Below are 26,877 nucleotides of genomic sequence, written 5' to 3' on the forward strand. Positions count from 1 at the left end.
AGACCTGTTGTGACCTTCTGCTGTTGTCTGCTCTATGGTCGGGTTGTTGTCTCTTTGGCACATTCCCCATTTCCATTCTCCATTTTATGTAACTATATATTTCTTTCTTAGACACAATTGCAATGTATATACAGAAACAATATAATTAGGAACAGAATACAACTATATTGTGGTATCTAGCGTATACAAGTTTAACCTTTAAAGACTAAGGTCACTTTATTTATAAAATAAGCTGATGCTTTTTATTATAAAGAATGGACAAAGTATAGTTACTATCTTTACAGGCACGACAACTATTGTAATACCGTCAATTGTTTCTTCACCATCTGTTGCCTCAACTAAGACGAGTTTAAGAGTGGAATCACCAGTTACGTCAACTGTTGGTAAGACAACAACTACATATGAGCTAGAAAGCACGATGGAAGTGTCATCAGCGAAATCCACTGTTGGAAAATCGAGTGAAAAACCAACACCTGCTGTCAAAACGAAATCTACAACTACGGCAAGAGAAATCAAGCATACGACTGGTATAATTTCATCGGAGGGAGTTACTTCACCTGTGCCCACTACTGGGGAAACACCTATAAAGATGACAAGCAGACCATCTACTCCTGTTGCTTCAACAGCTGAAACATCAAAGAAAATGGCAAGTGTACACTCCACTGAAAAGGTGAAATCAGAGAGCACTACACCTGTTAGATTGTCGACAAAACAGGTGACTCCAATAGGTATGTAGATGGTTTGTTTTTTGTATTCATCAGTATATTTAAGTGTAAACTGGAAACATTTTGCTTCTAAAATTACTCTTATTCTGGATTGCCATGTGTCTAATTGGATGAATCTGCAAAGAAAAATATGTTTGTAGACTTACCTTTAAACTATACATATACAGACTTGCATATATAAAAGTGTCTTAGAATGTAACTTTAACACACTAATGAGTGTTATAAAATTAGTTGTTATAATTTATATATTATTCATGCAATGTTTTGCTTAAAAAATTCATTTCATCGGGCGTGTGCATCTCTCAACGTAAAATCGGATGCATGACAAAAAATGTTTTTGTAGCTCAAACTGCACAAAATTTTAGTAATTATTGATGGTCTATATGAAACATTTTTTTTTGCCGTTTATTGTACATAGCAATTCTTTAATTCAAACAAATAGTTGTTTAAGTTTTAAATAGAATAAAGTTGAGGATTTATTCCTTTGGTTTTGGGTGGAACTGTTTTTCATCCCTTTCATTAAGTCCCTCAGGTTCAAGAGTACGTAATTGGACACTTTCTTCCTTTTGTATAAAACAACCGGTGATTGTTAAGTCTGATGTTGAATTTAGTTTCTGTTTCACCAACATACTGCAGTTTGCAGGTTCCACAAGTAAGAATATAAATACTAGTTTCTGTTTTGCAACAGTAGTATACCGCTGTTCAAAACTCATAAATCCATGGACAAAAAACAAAATCGGGGCAACAAACCAAAACCGAGGGAAATGCATTAAATATAAGAGGAGAACAACGACACAACACTAAAATGTAACACACACAGAAACGGACCAAGCATCAGACAAAATCCCACGAGAATAACAAATATAACATCAAAACCAAATACATGAATTTGGGATAGACAAGTACCGTGACACGTCTTATCGCAATGTGAAATTACACTCAAAAATAAGAGAAAACAAACGACGCAACGTTAAAATGTAACACATACAGAAACGAACAATAATATAACAATGGCCATATTCCTGACTTGGTACAGGACATTTTTAAAGGAAAAAATGGTGGGTTGAACCTGGTTTTGTAGCATGCCAAACCTCGCACTTTAATGGCAATGTTAAATATAACATTGAAATGACAACATAATATTACAGGACTACAATACAAATAAATAGGAGAACGTATTAGACAAAGAAACACATGATTAATGAATAACAAAAAGCATCAGGTTTAAAATTTAATACGTCAAAAACGCGCCTCGTCCACACAAGACTCACCAGTGACGCGCAGATATAAAAGATCGAAAGCGAAAAAATGTACAAGTTGTACAGCACTGAAAATCAAAAGTTGAAAAAGGCTGTGTCAAATACGGCTATTTATTTATGCTTGGGATAAGAACATCCTTATTATTTAGAACAATTTATGCTATTGCAAACAGTAAATTTTATCAAATGAATATAACAGATATACATAATGAAACTGAAGTATTAACTCATTACAGAAAACAAACACGAATACATAATGCAAAGACCAACACAGAATAGACACACCCGACTCAGTCGACTCAGTAACATAGATATTGTATCGCTGCTTAGTTACTGTACTGCTGACAGAGTGGTCAGTGGTGGCGACTTTACAGCACTTACAATTGCTTCTTCCGCACTTGTAGTTTTATACAAAAGGAAGAAACTGTCCAATTACGAGACACATCTTACGAAAATGACATGCTTTTGAAAATAATCACCTTTTAAATAATTGAGGTACACCAAAGGTGAAAACAAAGAGAAAGGTTCTGGATGCATCAGCTATATACTCTTGAACATGATGGACTTTATGAGAGGGATGAAAAGCAGTTATACCCCAAACCAAACTAATAAAACCTCAACTTCATTCTATTTAACTGAAACAACAACTCGTTTGAATTTAAGAATTGCCATGTACAATAAACGGCAAAAAAAATGTTTTATATAGACCATGAATAATTACTCAAATTTTGTGTAGTTCAAGCTACAAAAATATCTTTTTTGGTTATGCATCCAATTTCACCTTGAGAGATGCATTCGCCCGATGAAGCTTATTTGTTTAGCGAAATATTGCGTATATAATATATAAAATATTACAACTTGTTTTATAATACTCATTAGTGTGTTAAAGTTACATTCTTAGACACTTATATAATTTAATTTAGTAACTGCATCAGTTTATTTACAAACTTATTCACGCCTATATAGAATGTTGATTGTTGCTATTTTTAGACACTATATATATTTCCAACAACCAATGTTCATGCTGTTTTAAAATATTGTTGGACAACAATACATTATGCACCGTAAGCTTTTTAGTTGTTCATAATTTGTACTACACAAGTTGAAATTGAGAATAGAAAAAGGAATGTGTCAAAGAGACAACAAAACAACCAAAGGGTAGATAACAGTTGAAGGTCATTAACGGGTCTTTAACACAGGGAGGAAAATGACAAAAGAGTACATTCTGAGCAAAATTTACAGGTGTGAAAGTCTTACATTAGTTCATTAAAATCTATTACTAAGTTTTTCCTGTTCAGAACACGTATAATCCAGTTATAGCTTATAGCATATCTTCCTATTATGAAATAAGCTTTAGGATATAAAAAAGAAGATGTGGTATGGTTGCCAATGAGACAACTCTTCACAAGAAACCATAATGACACAGAAATTAACAACTCTAGTTCACCGTACGCCGCACAACAATTAGCAAAGCCCATACTGCATAGTCAAGTATAACATGCCGCGAAATAACAATGTAAAACTATTCAAACGAGAAAACTAACGGCCTTATTTATGTAAAAAAAACCAAACAAATATGTAAACCATAAATAAACGACAACCACTGAATTACAGGCTCCTGACTTGAGAAGGCACATACATACAGAATGTGACGGGGTTAAACATGTTATCGGGGTTCCAACCCTCCACCTAACCTGGGACAGTGGGAGAGATGATTTTTCAATCTGTTTAGTTTTATGTACATATATTGCTAAACAAAAGTAAAAATGCCTAATGCAATATTTATGTGTGTACTTACTTATTAAAATGGATTTTCATAAATTATGTATATATCAACATTTGTTTGCCAATAAATATCTAAAATGTTTGCTGCTTTTAATATGTTTACTGAAAATTTTCTTGTTCAGCTACTACACCAATTCCAAGTACAGCAATATTTCCTCAGACATCTTCTTCAGGAGTTATCACTACAGCAGAGGTTTTACCCACACCTTCAGCTACACCCAATGTAATAAGTGAAGCTACTACAACATTGAAAGGTAATGGATTTAAATTGTATTCCTTTTTTAAAATAAAGTACCAGATTTAAGATTTATCTATGTCAAATACTATAAATACATCTTAACCAGTTCTGCAGTAGCATCAGCTGAAACATCATTGAAAATGACAATAGTACATTTAGAGAAAACTTTCATAGTAATGCGATTCTGAAATTAGTTCATAAAATGTATTATTGTAAAGTTTTTGCTGTTTAGAAAACATCTGATCCTGTTATTGCTTATAGTATATCTTTCTAAAAGTAATAAGACTAAAATTTTCAAAACTGTTCAGATTTATGTACTTATATTGCCAAATAAAAACACAAATGAACTCAAACTTCTTATAAAGTATATATGTTGAGAATAACACAATATATGATGAGTTTTTAGTCTACTTTAGCATAAAAGTGTGTAAAACTGTCTTGAATTTATTTTTTAAGCAATGCTATCATATTCAATAATCAATTCTTGATTGTTTTTCGAGTGCTTTTTATGTACATTGTCACGCTAGTCTATCTCCCCAGACAAAGAATAACAATTAAATAAACGTTTTGACTATGAATTTTTGAAATAATTACTTTATAGTGAGACCAATCGTTTCTTATGATATTACTTTTGATCATAACATACTTACTTGACTGTCCCTGTGGTATTTTTCGTCCCTCTTTTATATATTTTTTTCAAGATTCTGTAGACATCAACATTTTCCTTTCTGCGAAAAACTTATTTAAAGATGTTTACTGCTTTTATATACTTGTTTATATATTCTTGCTCAGCTACAACAATGGTTCCAAGTACAGCAACATTTCCACACACACCGTCTACAGAAGTAATCATTACAGCTGAGGTTTCACCCACACCTACAGCTACACCTACTATAATAAGTGAAGCTACTACAACATTACAAGGTAAAGGGTTCAAATTGTATTAATTTTCTAAAAGACAGTAGCAGGTTTAAGTTATATCTATGTAAAATACTACAAAAGCAGAATGACGCCTGAACTTAATTTTGTTCAATTAAAAATATATATTCAAGGCAGCATATCAAAAATGATACATGAGTTGAATAATGCTTATCAAAAAGGAAAGTACCTACATGTGTTAAATACTATTTTGAAAGTAGAAAAGACGATTCATGTGTTAATTATTAAATTGTCAAAAAACAGTTAATACAGTTGTTGAATGTTAACAAATTATGTGTTTGATATTTTTGTATATTTAAACATTTTTGTTATAGGATCAACTGGTAAAATTGCAACAACAACGCCAGTTGTAGCTACAAGTCCTTCTCCTGGAATTTCAAGTGCAAGTAAGAATGAACATTGATTTATTTGTTGTTTCATTTTTATTATGTTAATGAGACTCAAATGTAGATTGTTTTGGAAAATTCAATAAATGAAATGCAAATAATTTTTAAAGAATGGAAATGTTAATGCATGACTGTTTTTTTTTATAGAATGAGTACAGTATTTTGTAAAAGGTAGTTATAACAATGACATTTTTGGTTTGTAGAGATAGAAACAACTACGCCAATTTGTGAAGAAACAGATGGAATGGGTTCAATAACAACAATACCATCAACAGAAATTACATCTAATGACAAAAAGGCAGATATTGAAAATCTACGACCTTCATCTAAGACACCCTTTAAAAGCTCCGAAGGACAATTGGTTATAGAGTACATGCCTTCAAAGACAAGACCAATTGCCAATGTTGAATTGGTTTCTACTGATAATATCAAGACGTATACAGTACAATTCTTTAATGCAGATGGAACTGTGACAACTCGAAAGGTTTGTATAACTTACTCCAAATTACCAAGTTTTAACTGATCAATTTTAATTGATTCTTCTTTAAAAAGGAAATGTGACTGCTGTTTATGTGGAATATTAAACAAAATTTTTTTTCAATGTTATGTTTCAAATGAGTATTTTTCTTTCGGTAGGTTAAAGTAGGCGAAATGGCTACAAACATTGGAACCAAGCCTGATGTGAGAAAGGTAACTGTAACTATTACACCTGATGACAAAGAAGATTCTTACAGATCTGTACAGCTCCAACTAAGCATCCATGCATGTTTTGAAGTCAGTAAGTAATGAAAGGCAATAGTTACTTATTTGAAGATATATGTTTTGTATGGTGCTACAGTGGTATAGTGTAGATATACTGCAGAGATCTTATATGTTCCATTTTGAAGTGAAAGTTCGCTCATGTTAATCGGTTATATTTTTGTCAAAACCTGCTCGTTTTTGGTGTTTGATATGACCTTGTAACATAAGAGTTGTTTGTATTGAATAATGAATTAACCTTTTTTTTGTTTAGCTTCTACGCCTATTCCAAGTACAACAGCAGTCCCACAGAAACCGTCCTCAACAGTGGTCACTACAGCCGTGGTTTCACCCACACCTACAGCTACACCCACTATAATAAGTGAAGCTACTACAACATTGCAAGGTAAAGGATTTGAATTGTAATAATTTTCTAAATTGAAGTAGGGGGTTTAAGTTATATCTATGAAAAATACTACAAAAGCAGAATGACCCCTGAACTTAATTTTGTTCAATTAAAAATATATATTCAAGGCAGCATATCAAAGATGTTACATTAGCTGAATAATGCTTATGAAAAAGGAAAGTAAATACATGTGTTAAATACTATTTTGCAAGTAGAAAAGATGATTTATGTGTTAATTATTAAATTGTCAAAAAACAGATAATACTGTTTTTGAATGTTAACAAATTATTAATTTGTTTGATATGTTTGTATATTTAAACATTTTTGTTGTAGGATCAACTGGTAAAATTGCAACAACAACGCCAGTTGTAGCTACAAGTCCTTCTCCTGGAATTTCAAGTGCAAGTAAGAATGAACATTGATTTATTTGTTGTTTCATTTTTATTATGTTAATGAGACTCAAATGTAGATTGTTTTGGAAAATTCAATAAATGAAATGCAAATAATTTTTAAAGAATGGAAATGTTAATGCATGACTGTTTTTTGTATAGAATGAGTACAGTATTTTGTAAAAGGTAGTTATAACAATGACATTTTTGGTTTGTAGAGATAGAAACAACTACGCCAATTTGTGAAGAAACAGATGGAATGGGTTCAATAACAACAATACCATCAACAGAAATTACATCTAATGACAAAAAGGCAGATATTGAAAATCTACGACCTTCATCTAAGACACCCTTTAAAAGCTCCGAAGGACAATTGGTTATAGAGTACATGCCTTCAAAGACAAGACCAATTGCCAATGTTGAATTGGTTTCTACTGATAATATCAAGACGTATACAGTACAATTCTTTAATGCAGATGGAACTGTGACAACTCAAAAGGTTTGTATAACTTACTCCAAATTACCAAGTTTTAACTGATCAATTTTAATTGATTCTTCTTTAAAAAGGAAATGTGACTGCTGTTTATGTGGAATATTAAACAAATTTTTTTTTCAATGTTATGTTTCAAATGAGTATTTTTCTTTCGGTAGGTTAAAGTAGGCGAAATGGCTACAAGCATTGGAACCAAGCCTGATGTGAGAAAGGTAACTGTAACTATTACACCTGATGACAAAGAAGATTCTTACAGACCTGTACAGCTCCAACTAAGCGTTCATGCATGTTTTGAAGTCAGTAAGTAATGAAAGGCAATAGTTACTTATTTGAAGATATATGTTTTGTATGGTGCTACAGTGGTATAGTGTAGATATACTGCAGAGATCTTATATGTTCCATTTTGAAGTGAAAGTTCGCTCATGTTAATCGGTTTTATTTTTGTCAAAACCTGCTCGTTTTTGGTGTTTGATATGACCTTGTAACATAAGAGTTGTTTGTATTGAATAATGAATTAACCTTTTTTTTTGTTTAGCTTCTACGCCTATTCCAAGTACAACAGCAGTCCCACAGAAACCGTCCTCAACAGTGGTCACTACAGCCGTGGTTTCACCCACACATACAGCTACACCCACTATAATAAGTGAAGCTACTACAACATTGCAAGGTAAAGGATTTGAATTGTAATAATTTTCTAAATTGAAGGTTACATTAGCTGAATAATGCTTATGAAAAAGGAAAGTAAATACATGTGTTAAATACTATTTTGCAAGTAGAAAAGATGATTCATGTGTTAATTATTAAATTGTCAAAAAACAGATAATACTGTTTTTGAATGTTAACAAATTATTAATTTGTTTGATATGTTTGTATATTTAAACATTTTTGTTATAGGATCAACTGGTAAAATTGCAACAACAACGCCAGTTGTAGCTACAAGTCCTTCTCCTGGAATTTCAAGTGCAAGTAAGAATGAACATTGATTTATTTGTTGTTTCATTTTTATTATGTTAATGAGACTCAAATATATATTGTTTTGGAAAATTCAATAAATGAAATGCAAATAATTTTTAAAGAATGGAAATGTTAATGCATGACTGTTTTTTGTATAGAATGAGTACAGTATTTTGTAAAAGGTAGTTATAACAATGACATTTTTGGTTTGTAGAGATAGAAACAACTACGCCAATTTGTGAAGAAACAGATGGAATGGGTTCAATAACAACAATACCTTCAACAGAAATTACATCTAATGACAAAAAGGCAGATATTGAAAATCTACGACCTTCATCTAAGACACCCTTTAAAAGCTCCGAAGGACAATTGGTTATAGAGTACATGCCTTCAAAGACAAGACCAATTGCCAATGTTGAATTGGTTTCTACTGATAATATCAAGACGTATACAGTACAATTCTTTAATGCAGATGGAACTGTGACAACTCGAAAGGTTTGTATAACTTACTCCAAATTACCAAGTTTTAACTGATCAATTTTAATTGATTCTTCTTTAAAAAGGAAATGTGACTGCTGTTTATGTGGAATATTAAACAAAATTTTTTTCAATGTTATGTTTCAAATGAGTATTTTTCTTTCGATAGGTTAAAGTAGGCGAAATGGCTACAAGCATTGGAACCAAGCCTGATGTGAGAAAGGTAACTGTAACTATTACACCTGATGACAAAGAAGATTCTTACAGACCTGTACAGCTCCAACTAAGCGTCCATGCATGTTTTGAAGTCAGTAAGTAATGAAAGGCAATAGTTACTTATTTGAAGATATATGTTTTGTATGGTGCTACAGTGGTATAGTGTAGATATACTGCAGAGATCTTATATGTTCCATTTTGAAGTGAAAGTTCGCTCATGTTAATCGGTTTTATTTTTGTCAAAACCTGCTCGTTTTTGGTGTTTGATATGACCTTGTAACATAAGAGTTGTTTGTATTGAATAATGAATTAACCTTTTTTTTTGTTTAGCTTCTACGCCTATTCCAAGTACAACACCAGTCCCACAGAAACCGTCCTCAACAGTGGTCACTACAGCCGTGGTTTCACCCACACCTACAGCTACACCCACTATAATAAGTGAAGCTACTACAACATTGCAAGGTAAAGGATTTGAATTGTAATAATTTTCTAAATTGAAGTAGGGGGTTTAAGTTATATCTATGACAATTACTACAAAAGCAGAATGACCCCTGAACTTAATTTTGTTCAATTAAAAATATATATTCAAGGCAGCATATCAAAGATGTTACATTAGCTGAATAATGCTTATGAAAAAGGAAAGTAAATACATGTGTTAAATACTATTTTGCAAGTAGAAAAGATGATTCATGTGTTAATTATTAAATTGTCAAAAAACAGATAATACTGTTTTTGAATGTTAACAAATTATTAATTTGTTTGATATGTTTGTATATTTAAACATTTTTGTTATAGGATCAACTGGTAAAATTGCAACAACAACGCCAGTTGTAGCTACAAGTCCTTCTCCTGGAATTTCAAGTGCAAGTAAGAATGAACATTGATTTATTTGTTGTTTCATTTTTATTATGTTAATGAGACTCAAATATATATTGTTTTGGAAAATTCAATAAATGAAATGCAAATAATTTTTAAAGAATGGAAATGTTAATGCATGACTGTTTTTTGTATAGAATGAGTACAGTATTTTGTAAAAGGTAGTTATAACAATGACATTTTTGGTTTGTAGAGATAGAAACAACTACGCCAATTTGTGAAGAAACAGATGGAATGGGTTCAATAACAACAATACCTTCAACAGAAATTACATCTAATGACAAAAAGGCAGATATTGAAAATCTACGACCTTCATCTAAGACACCCTTTAAAAGCTCCGAAGGACAATTGGTTATAGAGTACATGCCTTCAAAGACAAGACCAATTGCCAATGTTGAATTGGTTTCTACTGATAATATCAAGACGTATACAGTACAATTCTTTAATGCAGATGGAACTGTGACAACTCGAAAGGTTTGTATAACTTACTCCAAATTACCAAGTTTTAACTGATCAATTTTAATTGATTCTTCTTTAAAAAGGAAATGTGACTGCTGTTTATGTGGAATATTAAACAAAATTTTTTTCAATGTTATGTTTCAAATGAGTATTTTTCTTTCGATAGGTTAAAGTAGGCGAAATGGCTACAAGCATTGGAACCAAGCCTGATGTGAGAAAGGTAACTGTAACTATTACACCTGATGACAAAGAAGATTCTTACAGACCTGTACAGCTCCAACTAAGCGTCCATGCATGTTTTGAAGTCAGTAAGTAATGAAAGGCAATAGTTACTTATTTGAAGATATATGTTTTGTATGGTGCTACAGTGGTATAGTGTAGATATACTGCAGAGATCTTATATGTTCCATTTTGAAGTGAAAGTTCGCTCATGTTAATCGGTTTTATTTTTGTCAAAACCTGCTCGTTTTTGGTGTTTGATATGACCTTGTAACATAAGAGTTGTTTGTATTGAATAATGAATTAACCTTTTTTTTTGTTTAGCTTCTACGCCTATTCCAAGTACAACACCAGTCCCACAGAAACCGTCCTCAACAGTGGTCACTACAGCCGTGGTTTCACCCACACCTACAGCTACACCCACTATAATAAGTGAAGCTACTACAACATTGCAAGGTAAAGGATTTGAATTGTAATAATTTTCTAAATTGAAGTAGGGGGTTTAAGTTATATCTATGACAATTACTACAAAAGCAGAATGACCCCTGAACTTAATTTTGTTCAATTAAAAATATATATTCAAGGCAGCATATCAAAGATGTTACATTAGCTGAATAATGCTTATGAAAAAGGAAAGTAAATACATGTGTTAAATACTATTTTGCAAGTAGAAAAGATGATTCATGTGTTAATTATTAAATTGTCAAAAAACAGATAATACTGTTTTTGAATGTTAACAAATTATTAATTTGTTTGATATGTTTGTATATTTAAACATTTTTGTTATAGGATCAACTGGTAAAATTGCAACAACAACGCCAGTTGTAGCTACAAGTCCTTCTCCTGGAATTTCAAGTGCAAGTAAGAATGAACATTGATTTATTTGTTGTTTCATTTTTATTATGTTAATGAGACTCAAATATATATTGTTTTGGAAAATTCAATAAATGAAATGCAAATAATTTTTAAAGAATGGAAATGTTAATGCATGACTGTTTTTTGTATAGAATGAGTACAGTATTTTGTAAAAGGTAGTTATAACAATGACATTTTTGGTTTGTAGAGATAGAAACAACTACGCCAATTTGTGAAGAAACAGATGGAATGGGTTCAATAACAACAATACCATCAACAGAAATTACATCTAATGACAAAAAGGCAGATATTGAAAATCTACGACCTTCATCTAAGACACCCTTTAAAAGCTCCGAAGGACAATTGGTTATAGAGTACATGCCTTCAAAGACAAGACCAATTGCCAATGTTGAATTGGTTTCTACTGATAATATCAAGACGTATACAGTACAATTCTTTAATGCAGATGGAACTGTGACAACTCGAAAGGTTTGTATAACTTACTCCAAATTACCAAGTTTTAACTGATCAATTTTAATTGATTCTTCTTTAAAAAGGAAATGTGACTGCTGTTTATGTGGAATATTAAACAAAATTTTTTTTCAATGTTATGTTTCAAATGAGTATTTTTCTTTCGATAGGTTAAAGTAGGCGAAATGGCTACAAGCATTCGAACCAAGCCTGATGTGAGAAAGGTAACTGTAACTATTACACCTGATGACAAAGAAGATTCTTACAGACCTGTACAGCTCCAACTAAGCGTCCATGCATGTTTTGAAGTCAGTAAGTAATGAAAGGCAATAGTTACATATTTGAAGATATATGTTTTGTATGGTGCTACAGTGGTATAGTGTAGATATACTGCAGAGATCTTATATGTTCCATTTTGAAGTGAAAGTTCGCTCATGTTAATCGGTTTTATTTTTGTCAAAACCTGCTCGTTTTTGGTGTTTGATATGACCTTGTAACATAAGAGTTGTTTGTATTGAATAATGAATTAACCTTTTTTTTTTGTTTAGCTTCTACGCCTATTCCAAGTACAACAGCAGTCCCACAGAAACCGTCCTCAACAGTGGTCACTACAGCCATGGTTTCACCCACACCTACAGCTACACCCACTATAATAAGTGAAGCTACTACAACATTGCAAGGTAAAGGATTTGAATTGTAATAATTTTCTAAATTGAAGTAGGGGGTTTAAGTTATATCTATGAAAAATACTACAAAAGCAGAATGACCCCTGAACTTAATTTTGTTCAATTAAAAATATATATTCAAGGCAGCATATCAAAGATGTTACATTAGCTGAATAATGCTCATGAAAAAGGAAAGTAAATACATGTGTTAAATACTATTTTGCAAGTAGAAAAGATGATTCATGTGTTAATTATTAAATTGTCAAAAAACAGATAATACTGTTTTTGAATGTTAACAAATTATTAATTTGTTTGATATGTTTGTATATTTAAACATTTTTGTTATAGGATCAACTGGTAAAATTGCAACAACAACGCCAGTTGTAGCTACAAGTCCTTCTCCTGGAATTTCAAGTGCAAGTAAGAATGAACATTGATTTATTTGTTGTTTCATTTTCATTATGTTAATGAGACTCAAATATATATTGTTTTGGAAAATTCAATAAATGAAATGCAAATAATTTTTAAAGAATGGAAATGTTAATGCATGACTGTTTTTTTTTTATAGAATGAGTACAGTATTTTGTAAAAGGTAGTTATAACAATGACATTTTTGGTTTGTAGAGATAGAAACAACTACGCCAATTTGTGAAGAAACAGATGGAATGGGTTCAATAACAACAATACCTTCAACAGAAATTACATCTAATGACAAAAAGGCAGATATTGAAAATCTACGACCTTCATCTAAGACACCCTTTAAAAGCTCCGAAGGACAATTGGTTATAGAGTACATGCCTTCAAAGACAAGACCAATTGCCAATGTTGAATTGGTTTCTACTGATAATATCAAGACGTATACAGTACAATTCTTTAATGCAGATGGAACTGTGACAACTCGAAAGGTTTGTATAACTTACTCCAAATTACCAAGTTTTAACTGATCAATTTTAATTGATTCTTCTTTAAAAAGGAAATGTAACTGCTGTTTATGTGGAATATTAAACAAAATTTTTTTCAATGTTATGTTTCAAATGAGTATTTTTCTTTCGATAGGTTAAAGTAGGCGAAATGGCTACAAGCATTGGAACCAAGCCTGATGTGAGAAAGGTAACTGTAACTATTACACCTGATGACAAAGAAGATTCTTACAGACCTGTACAGCTCCAACTAAGCGTCCATGCATGTTTTGAAGTCAGTAAGTAATGAAAGGCAATAGTTACTTATTTGAAGATATATGTTTTGTATGGTGCTACAGTGGTATAGTGTAGATATACTGCAGAGATCTTATATGTTCCATTTTGAAGTGAAAGTTCGCTCATGTTAATCGGTTTTATTTTTGTCAAAACCTGCTCGTTTTTGGTGTTTGATATGACCTTGTAACATAAGAGTTGTTTGTATTGAATAATGAATTAACCTTTTTTTTTGTTTAGCTTCTACGCCTATTCCAAGTACAACACCAGTCCCACAGAAACCGTCCTCAACAGTGGTCACTACAGCCGTGGTTTCACCCACACCTACAGCTACACCCACTATAATAAGTGAAGCTACTACAACATTGCAAGGTAAAGGATTTGAATTGTAATAATTTTCTAAATTGAAGTAGGGGGTTTAAGTTATATCTATGACAATTACTACAAAAGCAGAATGACCCCTGAACTTAATTTTGTTCAATTAAAAATATATATTCAAGGCAGCATATCAAAGATGTTACATTAGCTGAATAATGCTTATGAAAAAGGAAAGTAAATACATGTGTTAAATACTATTTTGCAAGTAGAAAAGATGATTCATGTGTTAATTATTAAATTGTCAAAAAACAGATAATACTGTTTTTGAATGTTAACAAATTATTAATTTGTTTGATATGTTTGTATATTTAAACATTTTTGTTATAGGATCAACTGGTAAAATTGCAACAACAACGCCAGTTGTAGCTACAAGTCCTTCTCCTGGAATTTCAAGTGCAAGTAAGAATGAACATTGATTTATTTGTTGTTTCATTTTTATTATGTTAATGAGACTCAAATATATATTGTTTTGGAAAATTCAATAAATGAAATGCAAATAATTTTTAAAGAATGGAAATGTTAATGCATGACTGTTTTTTGTATAGAATGAGTACAGTATTTTGTAAAAGGTAGTTATAACAATGACATTTTTGGTTTGTAGAGATAGAAACAACTACGCCAATTTGTGAAGAAACAGATGGAATGGGTTCAATAACAACAATACCATCAACAGAAATTACATCTAATGACAAAAAGGCAGATATTGAAAATCTACGACCTTCATCTAAGACACCCTTTAAAAGCTCCGAAGGACAATTGGTTATAGAGTACATGCCTTCAAAGACAAGACCAATTGCCAATGTTGAATTGGTTTCTACTGATAATATCAAGACGTATACAGTACAATTCTTTAATGCAGATGGAACTGTGACAACTCGAAAGGTTTGTATAACTTACTCCAAATTACCAAGTTTTAACTGATCAATTTTAATTGATTCTTCTTTAAAAAGGAAATGTGACTGCTGTTTATGTGGAATATTAAACAAAATTTTTTTTCAATGTTATGTTTCAAATGAGTATTTTTCTTTCGATAGGTTAAAGTAGGCGAAATGGCTACAAGCATTCGAACCAAGCCTGATGTGAGAAAGGTAACTGTAACTATTACACCTGATGACAAAGAAGATTCTTACAGACCTGTACAGCTCCAACTAAGCGTCCATGCATGTTTTGAAGTCAGTAAGTAATGAAAGGCAATAGTTACATATTTGAAGATATATGTTTTGTATGGTGCTACAGTGGTATAGTGTAGATATACTGCAGAGATCTTATATGTTCCATTTTGAAGTGAAAGTTCGCTCATGTTAATCGGTTTTATTTTTGTCAAAACCTGCTCGTTTTTGGTGTTTGATATGACCTTGTAACATAAGAGTTGTTTGTATTGAATAATGAATTAACCTTTTTTTTTTGTTTAGCTTCTACGCCTATTCCAAGTACAACAGCAGTCCCACAGAAACCGTCCTCAACAGTGGTCACTACAGCCATGGTTTCACCCACACCTACAGCTACACCCACTATAATAAGTGAAGCTACTACAACATTGCAAGGTAAAGGATTTGAATTGTAATAATTTTCTAAATTGAAGTAGGGGGTTTAAGTTATATCTATGAAAAATACTACAAAAGCAGAATGACCCCTGAACTTAATTTTGTTCAATTAAAAATATATATTCAAGGCAGCATATCAAAGATGTTACATTAGCTGAATAATGCTCATGAAAAAGGAAAGTAAATACATGTGTTAAATACTATTTTGCAAGTAGAAAAGATGATTCATGTGTTAATTATTAAATTGTCAAAAAACAGATAATACTGTTTTTGAATGTTAACAAATTATTAATTTGTTTGATATGTTTGTATATTTAAACATTTTTGTTATAGGATCAACTGGTAAAATTGCAACAACAACGCCAGTTGTAGCTACAAGTCCTTCTCCTGGAATTTCAAGTGCAAGTAAGAATGAACATTGATTTATTTGTTGTTTCATTTTCATTATGTTAATGAGACTCAAATATATATTGTTTTGGAAAATTCAATAAATGAAATGCAAATAATTTTTAAAGAATGGAAATGTTAATGCATGACTGTTTTTTTTTTATAGAATGAGTACAGTATTTTGTAAAAGGTAGTTATAACAATGACATTTTTGGTTTGTAGAGATAGAAACAACTACGCCAATTTGTGAAGAAACAGATGGAATGGGTTCAATAACAACAATACCATCAACAGAAATTACATCTAATGACAAAAAGGCAGATATTGAAAATCTACGACCTTCATCTAAGACACCCTTTAAAAGCTCCGAAGGACAATTGGTTATAGAGTACATGCCTTCAAAGACAAGACCAATTGCCAATGTTGAATTGGTTTCTACTGATAATATCAAGACGTATACAGTACAATTCTTTAATGCAGATGGAACTGTGACAACTCGAAAGGTTTGTATAACTTACTCCAAATTACCAAGTTTTAACTGATCAAGTTTAATTGATTCTTCTTTAAAAAGGAAATGTGACTGCTGTTTATGTGGAATATTAAACAAATTTTTTTTTCAATGTTATGTTTCAAATGAGTATTTTTCTTTCGATAGGTTACAGTAGGCGAAATGGCTACAAGCATTGGAACCAAGCCTGATGTGAGAAAGGTAACTGTAACTATTACACCTGATGACAAAGAAGATTCTTACAGACCTGTACAGCTCCAACTAAGCGTCCATGCATGTTTTGAAGTCAGTAAGTAATGAAAGGCAATAGTTACTTATTTGAAGATATATGTTTTGTATGGTGCTACAGTGGTATAGTGTAGATATACTGCAGAGATCTTATATGTTCCATTTTGAAGTGAAAGTTCGCTCATGTTAATCGGTTTTATTTTTGTCAAAACCTGCTCGTTTTTGGTGTTTGATATGACCTTGTAACATAAGAGTTGTTTGTATTGAATAATGAATTAACCTTTTTTTTTGTTTAGCTTCTACGCCTATTCCAAGTACAACAGCAGTCCCACAGAAACCGTCCCCAACAGTGGTCACTACAGCCATGGTTTCACCCACACCTACAGCTACACCCACTATAATAAGTGAAGCTACTACAACATTGCAAGGTAAAGGATTTGAATTGTAATAATTTTCTAAATTGAAGTAGGGGGTTTAAGTTATATCTATGAAAAATACTACAAAAGCAGAATGACCCCTGAACTTAATTTTGTTCAATTAAAAATATATATTCAAGGCAGCATATCAAAGATGTTACATTAGCTGAATAATGCTCATGAAAAAGGAAAGTAAATACATGTGTTAAATACTATTTTGCAAGTAGAAAAGATGATTCATGTGTTAATTATTAAATTGTCAAAAAACAGATAATACTGTTTTTGAATGTTAACAAATTATTAATTTGTTTGATATGTTTGTATATTTAAACATTTTTGTTATAGGATCAACTGGTAAAATTGCAACAACAACGCCAGTTGTAGCTACAAGTCCTTCTCCTGGAATTTCAAGTGCAAGTAAGAATGAACATTGATTTATTTGTTGTTTCATTTTCATTATGTTAATGAGACTCAAATATATATTGTTTTGGAAAATTCAATAAATGAAATGCAAATAATTTTTAAAGAATGGAAATGTTAATGCATGACTGTTTTTTTTTATAGAATGAGTACAGTATTTTGTAAAAGGTAGTTATAACAATGACATTTTTGGTTTGTAGAGATAGAAACAACTACGCCAATTTGTGAAGAAACAGATGGAATGGGTTCAATAACAACAATACCATCAACAGAAATTACATCTAATGACAAAAAGGCAGATATTGAAAATCTACGACCTTCATCTAAGACACCCTTTAAAAGCTCCGAAGGACAATTGGTTATAGAGTACATGCCTTCAAAGACAAGACCAATTGCCAATGTTGAATTGGTTTCTACTGATAATATCAAGACGTATACAGTACAATTCTTTAATGCAGATGGAACTGTGACAACTCGAAAGGTTTGTATAACTTACTCCAAATTACCAAGTTTTAACTGATCAATTTTAATTGATTCTTCTTTAAAAAGGAAATGTGACTGCTGTTTATGTGGAATATTAAACAAATTTTTTTTTCAATGTTATGTTTCAAATGAGTATTTTTCTTTCGATAGGTTACAGTAGGCGAAATGGCTACAAGCATTGGAACCAAGCCTGATGTGAGAAAGGTAACTGTAACTATTACACCTGATGACAAAGAAGATTCTTACAGACCTGTACAGCTCCAACTAAGCGTCCATGCATGTTTTGAAGTCAGTAAGTAATGAAAGGCAATAGTTACTTATTTGAAGATATATGTTTTGTATGGTGCTACAGTGGTATAGTGTAGATATACTGCAGAGATCTTATATGTTCCATTTTGAAGTGAAAGTTCGCTCATATTAATCGGTTTTATTTTTGTCAAAACCTGCTCGTTTTTGGTGTTTGATATGACCTTGTAACATAAGAGTTGTTTGTATTGAATAATGAATTAACCTTTTTTTTTGGTTAGCTTCTACGCCTATTCCAAGTACAACAGCAGTCCCACAGAAACCGTCCTCAACAGTGGTCACTACAGCCGTGGTTTCACCCACACCTACAGCTACACCCACTATAATAAGTGAAGCTACTACAACATTGCAAGGTAAAGGACTTGAATTGTAATAATTTTCTAAATTGAAGTAGGGGGTTTAAGTTATATCTATGAAAAATACTACAAAAGCAGAATGACCCCTGAACTTAATTTTGTTCAATTAAAAATATATATTCAAGGCAGCATATCAAAGATGTTACATTAGCTGAATAATGCTTATGAAAAAGGAAAGTAAATACATGTGTTAAATACTATTTTGCAAGTAGAAAAGATGATTCATGTGTTAATTATTAAATTGTCAAAAAACAGATAATACTGTTTTTGAATGTTAACAAATTATTAATTTGTTTGATATGTTTGTATATTTAAACATTTTTGTTATAGGATCAACTGGTAAAATTGCAACAACAACGCCAGTTGTAGCTACAAGTCCTTCTCCTGGAATTTCAAGTGCAAGTAAGAATGAACATTGATTTATTTGTTGTTTCATTTTTATTATGTTAATGAGACTCAAATATATATTGTTTTGGAAAATTCAATAAATGAAATGCAAATAATTTTTAAAGAATGGAAATGTTAATGCATGACTGTTTTTTTTATAGAATGAGTACAGTATTTTGTAAAAGGTAGTTATAACAATGACATTTTTGGTTTGTAGAGATAGAAACAACTACGCCAATTTGTGAAGAAACAGATGGAATGGGTTCAATAACAACAATACCATCAACAGAAATTACATCTAATGACAAAAAGGCAGATATTGAAAATCTACGACCTTCATCTAAGACACCCTTTAAAAGCTCCGAAGGACAATTGGTTATAGAGTACATGCCTTCAAAGACAAGACCAATTGCCAATGTTGAATTGGTTTCTACTGATAATATCAAGACGTATACAGTACAATTCTTTAATGCAGATGGAACTGTGACAACTCGAAAGGTTTGTATAACTTACTCCAAATTACCAAGTTTTAACTGATCAATTTTAATTGATTCTTCTTTAAAAAGGAAATGTGACTGCTGTTTATGTGGAATATTAAACAAAAATTTTTTTCAATGTTATGTTTCAAATGAGTATTTTTCTTTCGATAGGTTAAAGTAGGCGAAATGGCTACAAGCATTGGAACCAAGCCTGATGTGAGAAAGGTAACTGTAACTATTACACCTGATGACAAAGAAGATTCTTACAGACCTGTACAGCTCCAACTAAGCGTCCATGCATGTTTTGAAGTCAGTAAGTAATGAAAGGCAATAGTTACTTATTTGAAGATATATGTTTTGTATGGTGCTACAGTGGTATAGTGTAGATATACTGCAGAGATCTTATATGTTCCATTTTGAAGTGAAAGTTCGATCATGTTAATCGGTTTTATTTTTGTCCAAACCTGCTCGTTTTTGGTGTTTGATATGACCTTGTAACATAAGAGTTGTTTGTATTGAATAATGAATTAACCTTTTTTTTTGTTTAGCTTCTACGCCTATTCCAAGTACAACACCAGTCCCACAGAAACCGTCCTCAACAGTGGTCACTACAGCCGTGGTTTCACCCACACCTACAGCTACACCCACTATAATAAGTGAAGCTACTACAACATTGCAAGGTAATGGATTTGAATTGTAATAATTTTCTAAATTGAAGTAGGGGGTTTAAGTTATATCTATGAAAAATACTACAAAAGCAGAATGACCCCTGAACTTAATTTTGTTCAATTAAAAATATATATTCAAGGCAGCATATCAAAGATGTTACATTAGCTGAATAATGCTTATGAAAAAGGAAAGTAAATACATGTGTTAAATACTATTTTGCAAGTAGAAAAGATGATTCATGTGTTAATTATTAAATTGTCAAAAAACAGATAATACTGTTTTTGAATGTTAACAAATTATTAATTTGTTTGATATGTTTGTATATTTAAACATTTTTGTTATAGGATCAACTGGTAAAATTGCAACAACAACGCCAGTTGTAGCTACAAGTCCTTCTCCTGGAATTTCAAGTGCAAGTAAGAATGAACATTGATTTATTTGTTGTTTCATTTTTATTATGTTAATGAGACTCAAATATATATTGTTTTGGAAAATTCAATAAATGAAATGCAAATAATTTTTAAAGAATGGAAATGTTAATGCATGACTGTTTTTTTTATAGAATGAGTACAGTATTTTGTAAAAGGTAGTTATAAAAATGACATTTTTGGTTTGTAGAGATAGAAACAACTACGCCAATTTGTGAAGAAACAGATGGAATGGGTTCAATAACAACAATACCATCAACAGAAATTACATCTAATGACAAAAAGGCAGATATTGAAAATCTACGACCTTCATCTAAGACACCCTTTAAAAGCTCCGAAGGACAATTGGTTATAGAGTACATGCCTTCAAAGACAAGACCAATTGCCAATGTTGAATTGGTTTCTACTGATAATATCAAGACGTATACAGTACAATTCTTTAATGCAGATGGAACTGTGACAACTCGAAAGGTTTGTATAACTTACTCCAAATTACCAAGTTTTAACTGATCAATTTTAATTGATTCTTCTTTAAAAAGGAAATGTGACTGCTGTTTATGTGGAATATTAAACAAAATTTTTTTTCAATGTTATGTTTCAAATGAGTATTTTTCTTTCGATAGGTTAAAGTAGGCGAAATGGCTACAAGCATTGGAACCAAGCCTGATGTGAGAAAGGTAACTGTAACTATTACACCTGATGACAAAGAAGATTCTTACAGACCTGTACAGCTCCAACTAAGCGTCCATGCATGTTTTGAAGTCAGTAAGTAATGAAAGGCAATAGTTACTTATTTGAAGATATATGTTTTGTATGGTGCTACAGTGGTATAGTGTAGATATACTGCAGAGATCTTATATGTTCCATTTTGAAGTGAAAGTTCGATCATGTTAATCGGTTTTATTTTTGTCAAAACCTGCTCGTTTTTGGTGTTTGATATGACCTTGTAACATAAGAGTTGTTTGTATTGAATAATGAATTAACCTTTTTTTTTGTTTAGCTTCTACGCCTATTCCAAGTACAACACCAGTCCCACAGAAACCGTCCTCAACAGTGGTCACTACAGCCGTGGTTTCACCCACACCTACAGCTACACCCACTATAATAAGTGAAGCTACTACAACATTGCAAGGTAATGGATTTGAATTGTAATAATCATTTTCTAAATTGAAGTAGGGGGTTTAAGTTATATCTATGAAAAATACTACAAAAGCAGAATGACCCCTGAACTTAATTTTGTTCAATTAAAAATATATATTCAAGGCAGCATATCAAAGATGTTACATTAGCTGAATAATGCTTATGAAAAAGGAAAGTAAATACATGTGTTAAATACTATTTTGCAAGTAGAAAAGATGATTCATGTGTTAATTATTAAATTGTCAAAAAACAGATAATACTGTTTTTGAATGTTAACAAATTATTAATTTGTTTGATATGTTTGTATATTTAAACATTTTTGTTATAGGATCAACTGGTAAAATTGCAACAACAACGCCAGTTGTAGCTACAAGTCCTTCTCCTGGAATTTCAAGTGCAAGTAAGAATGAACATTGATTTATTTGTTGTTTCATTTTTATTATGTTAATGAGACTCAAATATATATTGTTTTGGAAAATTCAATAAATGAAATGCAAATAATTTTTAAAGAATGGAAATGTTAATGCATGACTGTTTTTTTCATAGAATGAGTACAGTATTTTGTAAAAGGTAGTTATAACAATGACATTTTTGGTTTGTAGAGATAGAAACAACTACGCCAATTTGTGAAGAAACAGATGGAATGGGTTCAATAACAACAATACCATCAACAGAAATTACATCTAATGACAAAAAGGCAGATATTGAAAATCTACGACCTTCATCTAAGACACCCTTTAAAAGCTCCGAAGGACAATTGGTTATAGAGTACATGCCTTCAAAGACAAGACCAATTGCCAATGTTGAATTGGTTTCTACTGATAATATCAAGACGTATACAGTACAATTCTTTAATGCAGATGGAACTGTGACAACTCGAAAGGTTTGTATAACTTACTCCAAATTACCAAGTTTTAACTGATCAATTTTAATTGATTCTTCTTTAAAAAGGAAATGTGACTGCTGTTTGTGTGGAATATTAAACAATTTTTTTTTCAATGTTATGTTTCAAATGAGTATTTTTCTTTCGATAGGTTAAAGTAGGCGAAATGGCTACAATCATTGGAACCAAGCCTGATGTGAGAAAGGTAACTGTAACTATTACACCTGATGACAAAGAAGATTCTTACAGACCTGTACAGCTCCAACTAAGCGTCCATGCATGTTTTGAAGTCAGTAAGTAATGAAAGGCAATAGTTACTTATTTGAAGATATATGTTTTGTATGGTGCTACAGTGGTATAGTGTAGATATACTGCAGAGATCTTATATGTTCCATTTTGAAGTGAAAGTTCGCTCATATTAATCGGTTTTATTTTTGTCAAAACCTGCTCGTTTTTGGTGTTTGATATGACCTTGTAACATAAGAGTTGTTTGTATTGAATAATGAATTAACCTTTTTTTTTGTTTAGCTTCTACGCCTATTCCAAGTACAACACCAGTCCCACAGAAACCGTCCTCAACAGTGGTCACTACAGCCGTGGTTTCACCCACACCTACAGCTACACCCACTATAATAAGTGAAGCTACTACAACATTGCAAGGTAATGGATTTGAATTGTAATAATTTTCTAAATTGAAGTAGGGGGTTTAAGTTATATCTATGAAAAATACTACAAAAGCAGAATGACCCCTGAACTTAATTTTGTTCAATTAAAAATATATATTCAAGGCAGCATATCAAAGATGTTACATTAGCTGAATAATGCTTATGAAAAAGGAAAGTAAATACATGTGTTAAATACTATTTTGCAAGTAGAAAAGATGATTCATGTGTTAATTATTAAATTGTCAAAAAACAGATAATACTGTTTTTGAATGTTAACAAATTATTAATTTGTTTGATATGTTTGTATATTTAAACATTTTTGTTATAGGATCAACTGGTAAAATTGCAACAACAACACCAGTTGTAGCTACAAGTCCTTCTCCTGGAATTTCAAGTGCAAGTAAGAATGAACATTGATTTATTTGTTGTTTCATTTTTATTATGTTAATGAGACTCAAATATATATTGTTTTGGAAAATTCAATAAATGAAATGCAAATAATTTTTAAAGAATGGAAATGTTAATGCATGACTGTTTTTTTTATAGAATGAGTACAGTATTTTGTAAAAGGTAGTTATAACAATGACATTTTTGGTTTGTAGAGATAGAAACAACTACGCCAATTTGTGAAGAAACAGATGGAATGGGTTCAATAACAACAATACCATCAACAGAAATTACATCTAATGACAAAAAGGCAGATATTGAAAATCTACGACCTTCATCTAAGACACCCTTTAAAAGCTCCGAAGGACAATTGGTTATAGAGTACATGCCTTCAAAGACAAGACCAATTGCCAATGTTGAATTGGTTTCTACTGATAATATCAAGACGTATACAGTACAATTCTTTAATGCAGATGGAACTGTGACAACTCGAAAGGTTTGTATAACTTACTCCAAATTACCAAGTTTTAACTGATCAATTTTAATTGATTCTTCTTTAAAAAGGAAATGTGACTGCTGTTTATGTGGAATATTAAACAAAATTTTTTTTCAATGTTATGTTTCAAATGAGTATTGTTCTTTCGATAGGTTAAAGTAGGCGAAATGGCTACAAGCATTGGAACCAAGCCTGATGTGAGAAAGGTAACTGTAACTATTACACCTGATGACAAAGAAGATTCTTACAGACCTGTACAGCTCCAACTAAGCGTCCATGCATGTTTTGAAGTCAGTAAGTAATGAAAGGCAATAGTTACTTATTTGAAGATATATGTTTTGTATGGTGCTACAGTGGTATAGTGTAGATATACTGCAGAGATCTTATATGTTCCATTTTGAAGTGAAAGTTCGATCATGTTAATCGGTTTTATTTTTGTCAAAACCTGCTCGTTTTTGGTGTTTGATATGACCTTGTAACATAAGAGTTGTTTGTATTGAATAATGAATTAACCTTTTTTTTTGTTTAGCTTCTACGCCTATTCCAAGTACAACACCAGTCCCACAGAAACCGTCCTCAACAGTGGTCACTACAGCCGTGGTTTCACCCACACCTACAGCTACACCCACTATAATAAGTGAAGCTACTACAACATTGCAAGGTAAAGAATTTAAATTGTAATAATTTTCTAAATTGAAGTAGGGGGTTTAAGTTATATCTATGTAAAATACTACAAAAGCAGAATGACCCCTGAACTTAATTTTGTTCAATTAAAAATATATATTCAAGGCAGCATATCTAAGATGTAATGGATTTGAATTGTAATAATTTTCTAAATTGAAGTAGGGGGTTTAAGTTATATCTATGAAAAATACTACAAAAGCAGAATGACCCCTGAACTTAATTTTGTTCAATTAAAAATATATATTCAAGGCAGCATATCAAAGATGTTACATTAGCTGAATAATGCTTATGAAAAAGGAAAGTAAATACATGTGTTAAATACTAGTTTGCAAGTAGAAAAGATGATTCATGTGTTAATTATTAAATTGTCAAAAAACAGATAATACTGTTTTTGAATGTTAACAAATTATTAATTTGTTTGATATGTTTGTATATTTAAACATTTTTGTTATAGGATCAACTGGTAAAATTGCAACAACAACGCCAGTTGTAGCTACAAGTCCTTCTCCTGGAATTTCAAGTGCAAGTAAGAATGAACATTGATTTATTTGTTGTTTCATTTTTATTATGTTAATGAGACTCAAATATATATTGTTTTGGAAAATTCAATAAATGAAATGCAAATAATTTTTAAAGAATGGAAATGTTAATGCATGACTGTTTTTTTCATAGAATGAGTACAGTATTTTGTAAAAGGTAGTTATAACAATGACATTTTTGGTTTGTAGAGATAGAAACAACTACGCCAATTTGTGAAGAAACAGATGGAATGGGTTCAATAACAACAATACCATCAACAGAAATTACATCTAATGACAAAAAGGCAGATATTGAAAATCTACGACCTTCATCTAAGACACCCTTTAAAAGCTCCGAAGGACAATTGGTTATAGAGTACATGCCTTCAAAGACAAGACCAATTGCCAATGTTGAATTGGTTTCTACTGATAATATCAAGACGTATACAGTACAATTCTTTAATGCAGATGGAACTGTGACAACTCGAAAGGTTTGTATAACTTACTCTAAATTACCAAGTTTTAACTGATCAATTTTAATTGATTCTTCTTTAAAAAGGAAATGTGACTGCTGTTTGTGTGGAATATTAAACAATTTTTTTTTTCAATGTTATGTTTCAAATGAGTATTTTTCTTTCGATAGGTTAAAGTAGGCGAAATGGCTACAAGCATTGGAACCAAGCCTGATGTGAGAAAGGTAACTGTAACTATTACACCTGATGACAAAGAAGATTCTTACAGACCTGTACAGCTCCAACTAAGCGTCCATGCATGTTTTGAAGTCAGTAAGTAATGAAAGGCAATAGTTACTTATTTGAAGATATATGTTTTGTATGGTGCTACAGTGGTATAGTGTAGATATACTGCTGAGATCTTATATGTTCCATTTTGAAGTGAAAGTTCGCTCATATTAATCGGTTTTATTTTTGTCAAAACCTGCTCGTTTTTGGTGTTTGATATGACCTTGTAACATAAGAGTTGTTTGTATTGAATAATGAATTAACCTTTTTTTTTGGTTAGCTTCTACGCCTATTCCAAGTACAACAGCAGTCCCACAGAAACCGTCCTCAACAGTGGTCACTACAGCCGTGGTTTCACCCACACCTACAGCTACACCCACTATAATAAGTGAAGCTACTACAACATTGCAAGGTAAAGGACTTGAATTGTAATAATTTTCTAAATTGAAGTAGGGGGTTTAAGTTATATCTATGAAAAATACTACAAAAGCAGAATGACCCCTGAACTTAATTTTGTTCAATTAAAAATATATATTCAAGGCAGCATATCAAAGATGTTACATTAGCTGAATAATGCTTATGAAAAAGGAAAGTAAATACATGTGTTAAATACTATTTTGCAAGTAGAAAAG

General features: G+C 31.5%; 1 protein-coding gene across 1 annotated transcript in view; it reads left to right on the forward strand.

The window, feature by feature from the left end:
* The window catches only part of LOC139513593 (mucin-3B-like), a 282,396-nt gene that overhangs the window by 119,454 nt on the left and 136,065 nt on the right, over positions 1–26,877 (forward strand). The window contains exons 76-134 of the mRNA XM_071302236.1: positions 285–728; positions 3,892–4,023; positions 4,800–4,931; positions 5,261–5,332; positions 5,536–5,816; positions 5,969–6,110; positions 6,345–6,476; positions 6,810–6,881; positions 7,084–7,364; positions 7,517–7,658; positions 7,894–8,025; positions 8,253–8,324; positions 8,527–8,807; positions 8,959–9,100; positions 9,336–9,467; positions 9,801–9,872; positions 10,075–10,355; positions 10,507–10,648; positions 10,884–11,015; positions 11,349–11,420; positions 11,623–11,903; positions 12,056–12,197; positions 12,434–12,565; positions 12,899–12,970; positions 13,175–13,455; positions 13,607–13,748; positions 13,984–14,115; positions 14,449–14,520; positions 14,723–15,003; positions 15,156–15,297; positions 15,534–15,665; positions 15,999–16,070; positions 16,275–16,555; positions 16,708–16,849; positions 17,085–17,216; positions 17,550–17,621; positions 17,825–18,105; positions 18,258–18,399; positions 18,635–18,766; positions 19,100–19,171; positions 19,374–19,654; positions 19,807–19,948; positions 20,184–20,315; positions 20,649–20,720; positions 20,923–21,203; positions 21,356–21,497; positions 21,733–21,864; positions 22,201–22,272; positions 22,475–22,755; positions 22,907–23,048; positions 23,284–23,415; positions 23,749–23,820; positions 24,023–24,303; positions 24,456–24,597; positions 24,833–24,964; positions 25,442–25,513; positions 25,716–25,996; positions 26,149–26,290; positions 26,526–26,657. Of these exons, the coding sequence (XP_071158337.1) occupies positions 285–728; positions 3,892–4,023; positions 4,800–4,931; positions 5,261–5,332; positions 5,536–5,816; positions 5,969–6,110; positions 6,345–6,476; positions 6,810–6,881; positions 7,084–7,364; positions 7,517–7,658; positions 7,894–8,025; positions 8,253–8,324; positions 8,527–8,807; positions 8,959–9,100; positions 9,336–9,467; positions 9,801–9,872; positions 10,075–10,355; positions 10,507–10,648; positions 10,884–11,015; positions 11,349–11,420; positions 11,623–11,903; positions 12,056–12,197; positions 12,434–12,565; positions 12,899–12,970; positions 13,175–13,455; positions 13,607–13,748; positions 13,984–14,115; positions 14,449–14,520; positions 14,723–15,003; positions 15,156–15,297; positions 15,534–15,665; positions 15,999–16,070; positions 16,275–16,555; positions 16,708–16,849; positions 17,085–17,216; positions 17,550–17,621; positions 17,825–18,105; positions 18,258–18,399; positions 18,635–18,766; positions 19,100–19,171; positions 19,374–19,654; positions 19,807–19,948; positions 20,184–20,315; positions 20,649–20,720; positions 20,923–21,203; positions 21,356–21,497; positions 21,733–21,864; positions 22,201–22,272; positions 22,475–22,755; positions 22,907–23,048; positions 23,284–23,415; positions 23,749–23,820; positions 24,023–24,303; positions 24,456–24,597; positions 24,833–24,964; positions 25,442–25,513; positions 25,716–25,996; positions 26,149–26,290; positions 26,526–26,657 (9,486 nt within the window). The remainder of the gene's footprint in view (positions 1–284; positions 729–3,891; positions 4,024–4,799; positions 4,932–5,260; positions 5,333–5,535; positions 5,817–5,968; positions 6,111–6,344; positions 6,477–6,809; positions 6,882–7,083; positions 7,365–7,516; positions 7,659–7,893; positions 8,026–8,252; positions 8,325–8,526; positions 8,808–8,958; positions 9,101–9,335; positions 9,468–9,800; positions 9,873–10,074; positions 10,356–10,506; positions 10,649–10,883; positions 11,016–11,348; positions 11,421–11,622; positions 11,904–12,055; positions 12,198–12,433; positions 12,566–12,898; positions 12,971–13,174; positions 13,456–13,606; positions 13,749–13,983; positions 14,116–14,448; positions 14,521–14,722; positions 15,004–15,155; positions 15,298–15,533; positions 15,666–15,998; positions 16,071–16,274; positions 16,556–16,707; positions 16,850–17,084; positions 17,217–17,549; positions 17,622–17,824; positions 18,106–18,257; positions 18,400–18,634; positions 18,767–19,099; positions 19,172–19,373; positions 19,655–19,806; positions 19,949–20,183; positions 20,316–20,648; positions 20,721–20,922; positions 21,204–21,355; positions 21,498–21,732; positions 21,865–22,200; positions 22,273–22,474; positions 22,756–22,906; positions 23,049–23,283; positions 23,416–23,748; positions 23,821–24,022; positions 24,304–24,455; positions 24,598–24,832; positions 24,965–25,441; positions 25,514–25,715; positions 25,997–26,148; positions 26,291–26,525; positions 26,658–26,877) is intronic.

This window comes from Mytilus edulis, chromosome 2, assembly GCF_963676685.1.
Source record: "Mytilus edulis chromosome 2, xbMytEdul2.2, whole genome shotgun sequence".
NCBI classification, from domain to species: Eukaryota; Metazoa; Mollusca; class Bivalvia; order Mytilida; family Mytilidae; genus Mytilus; species Mytilus edulis.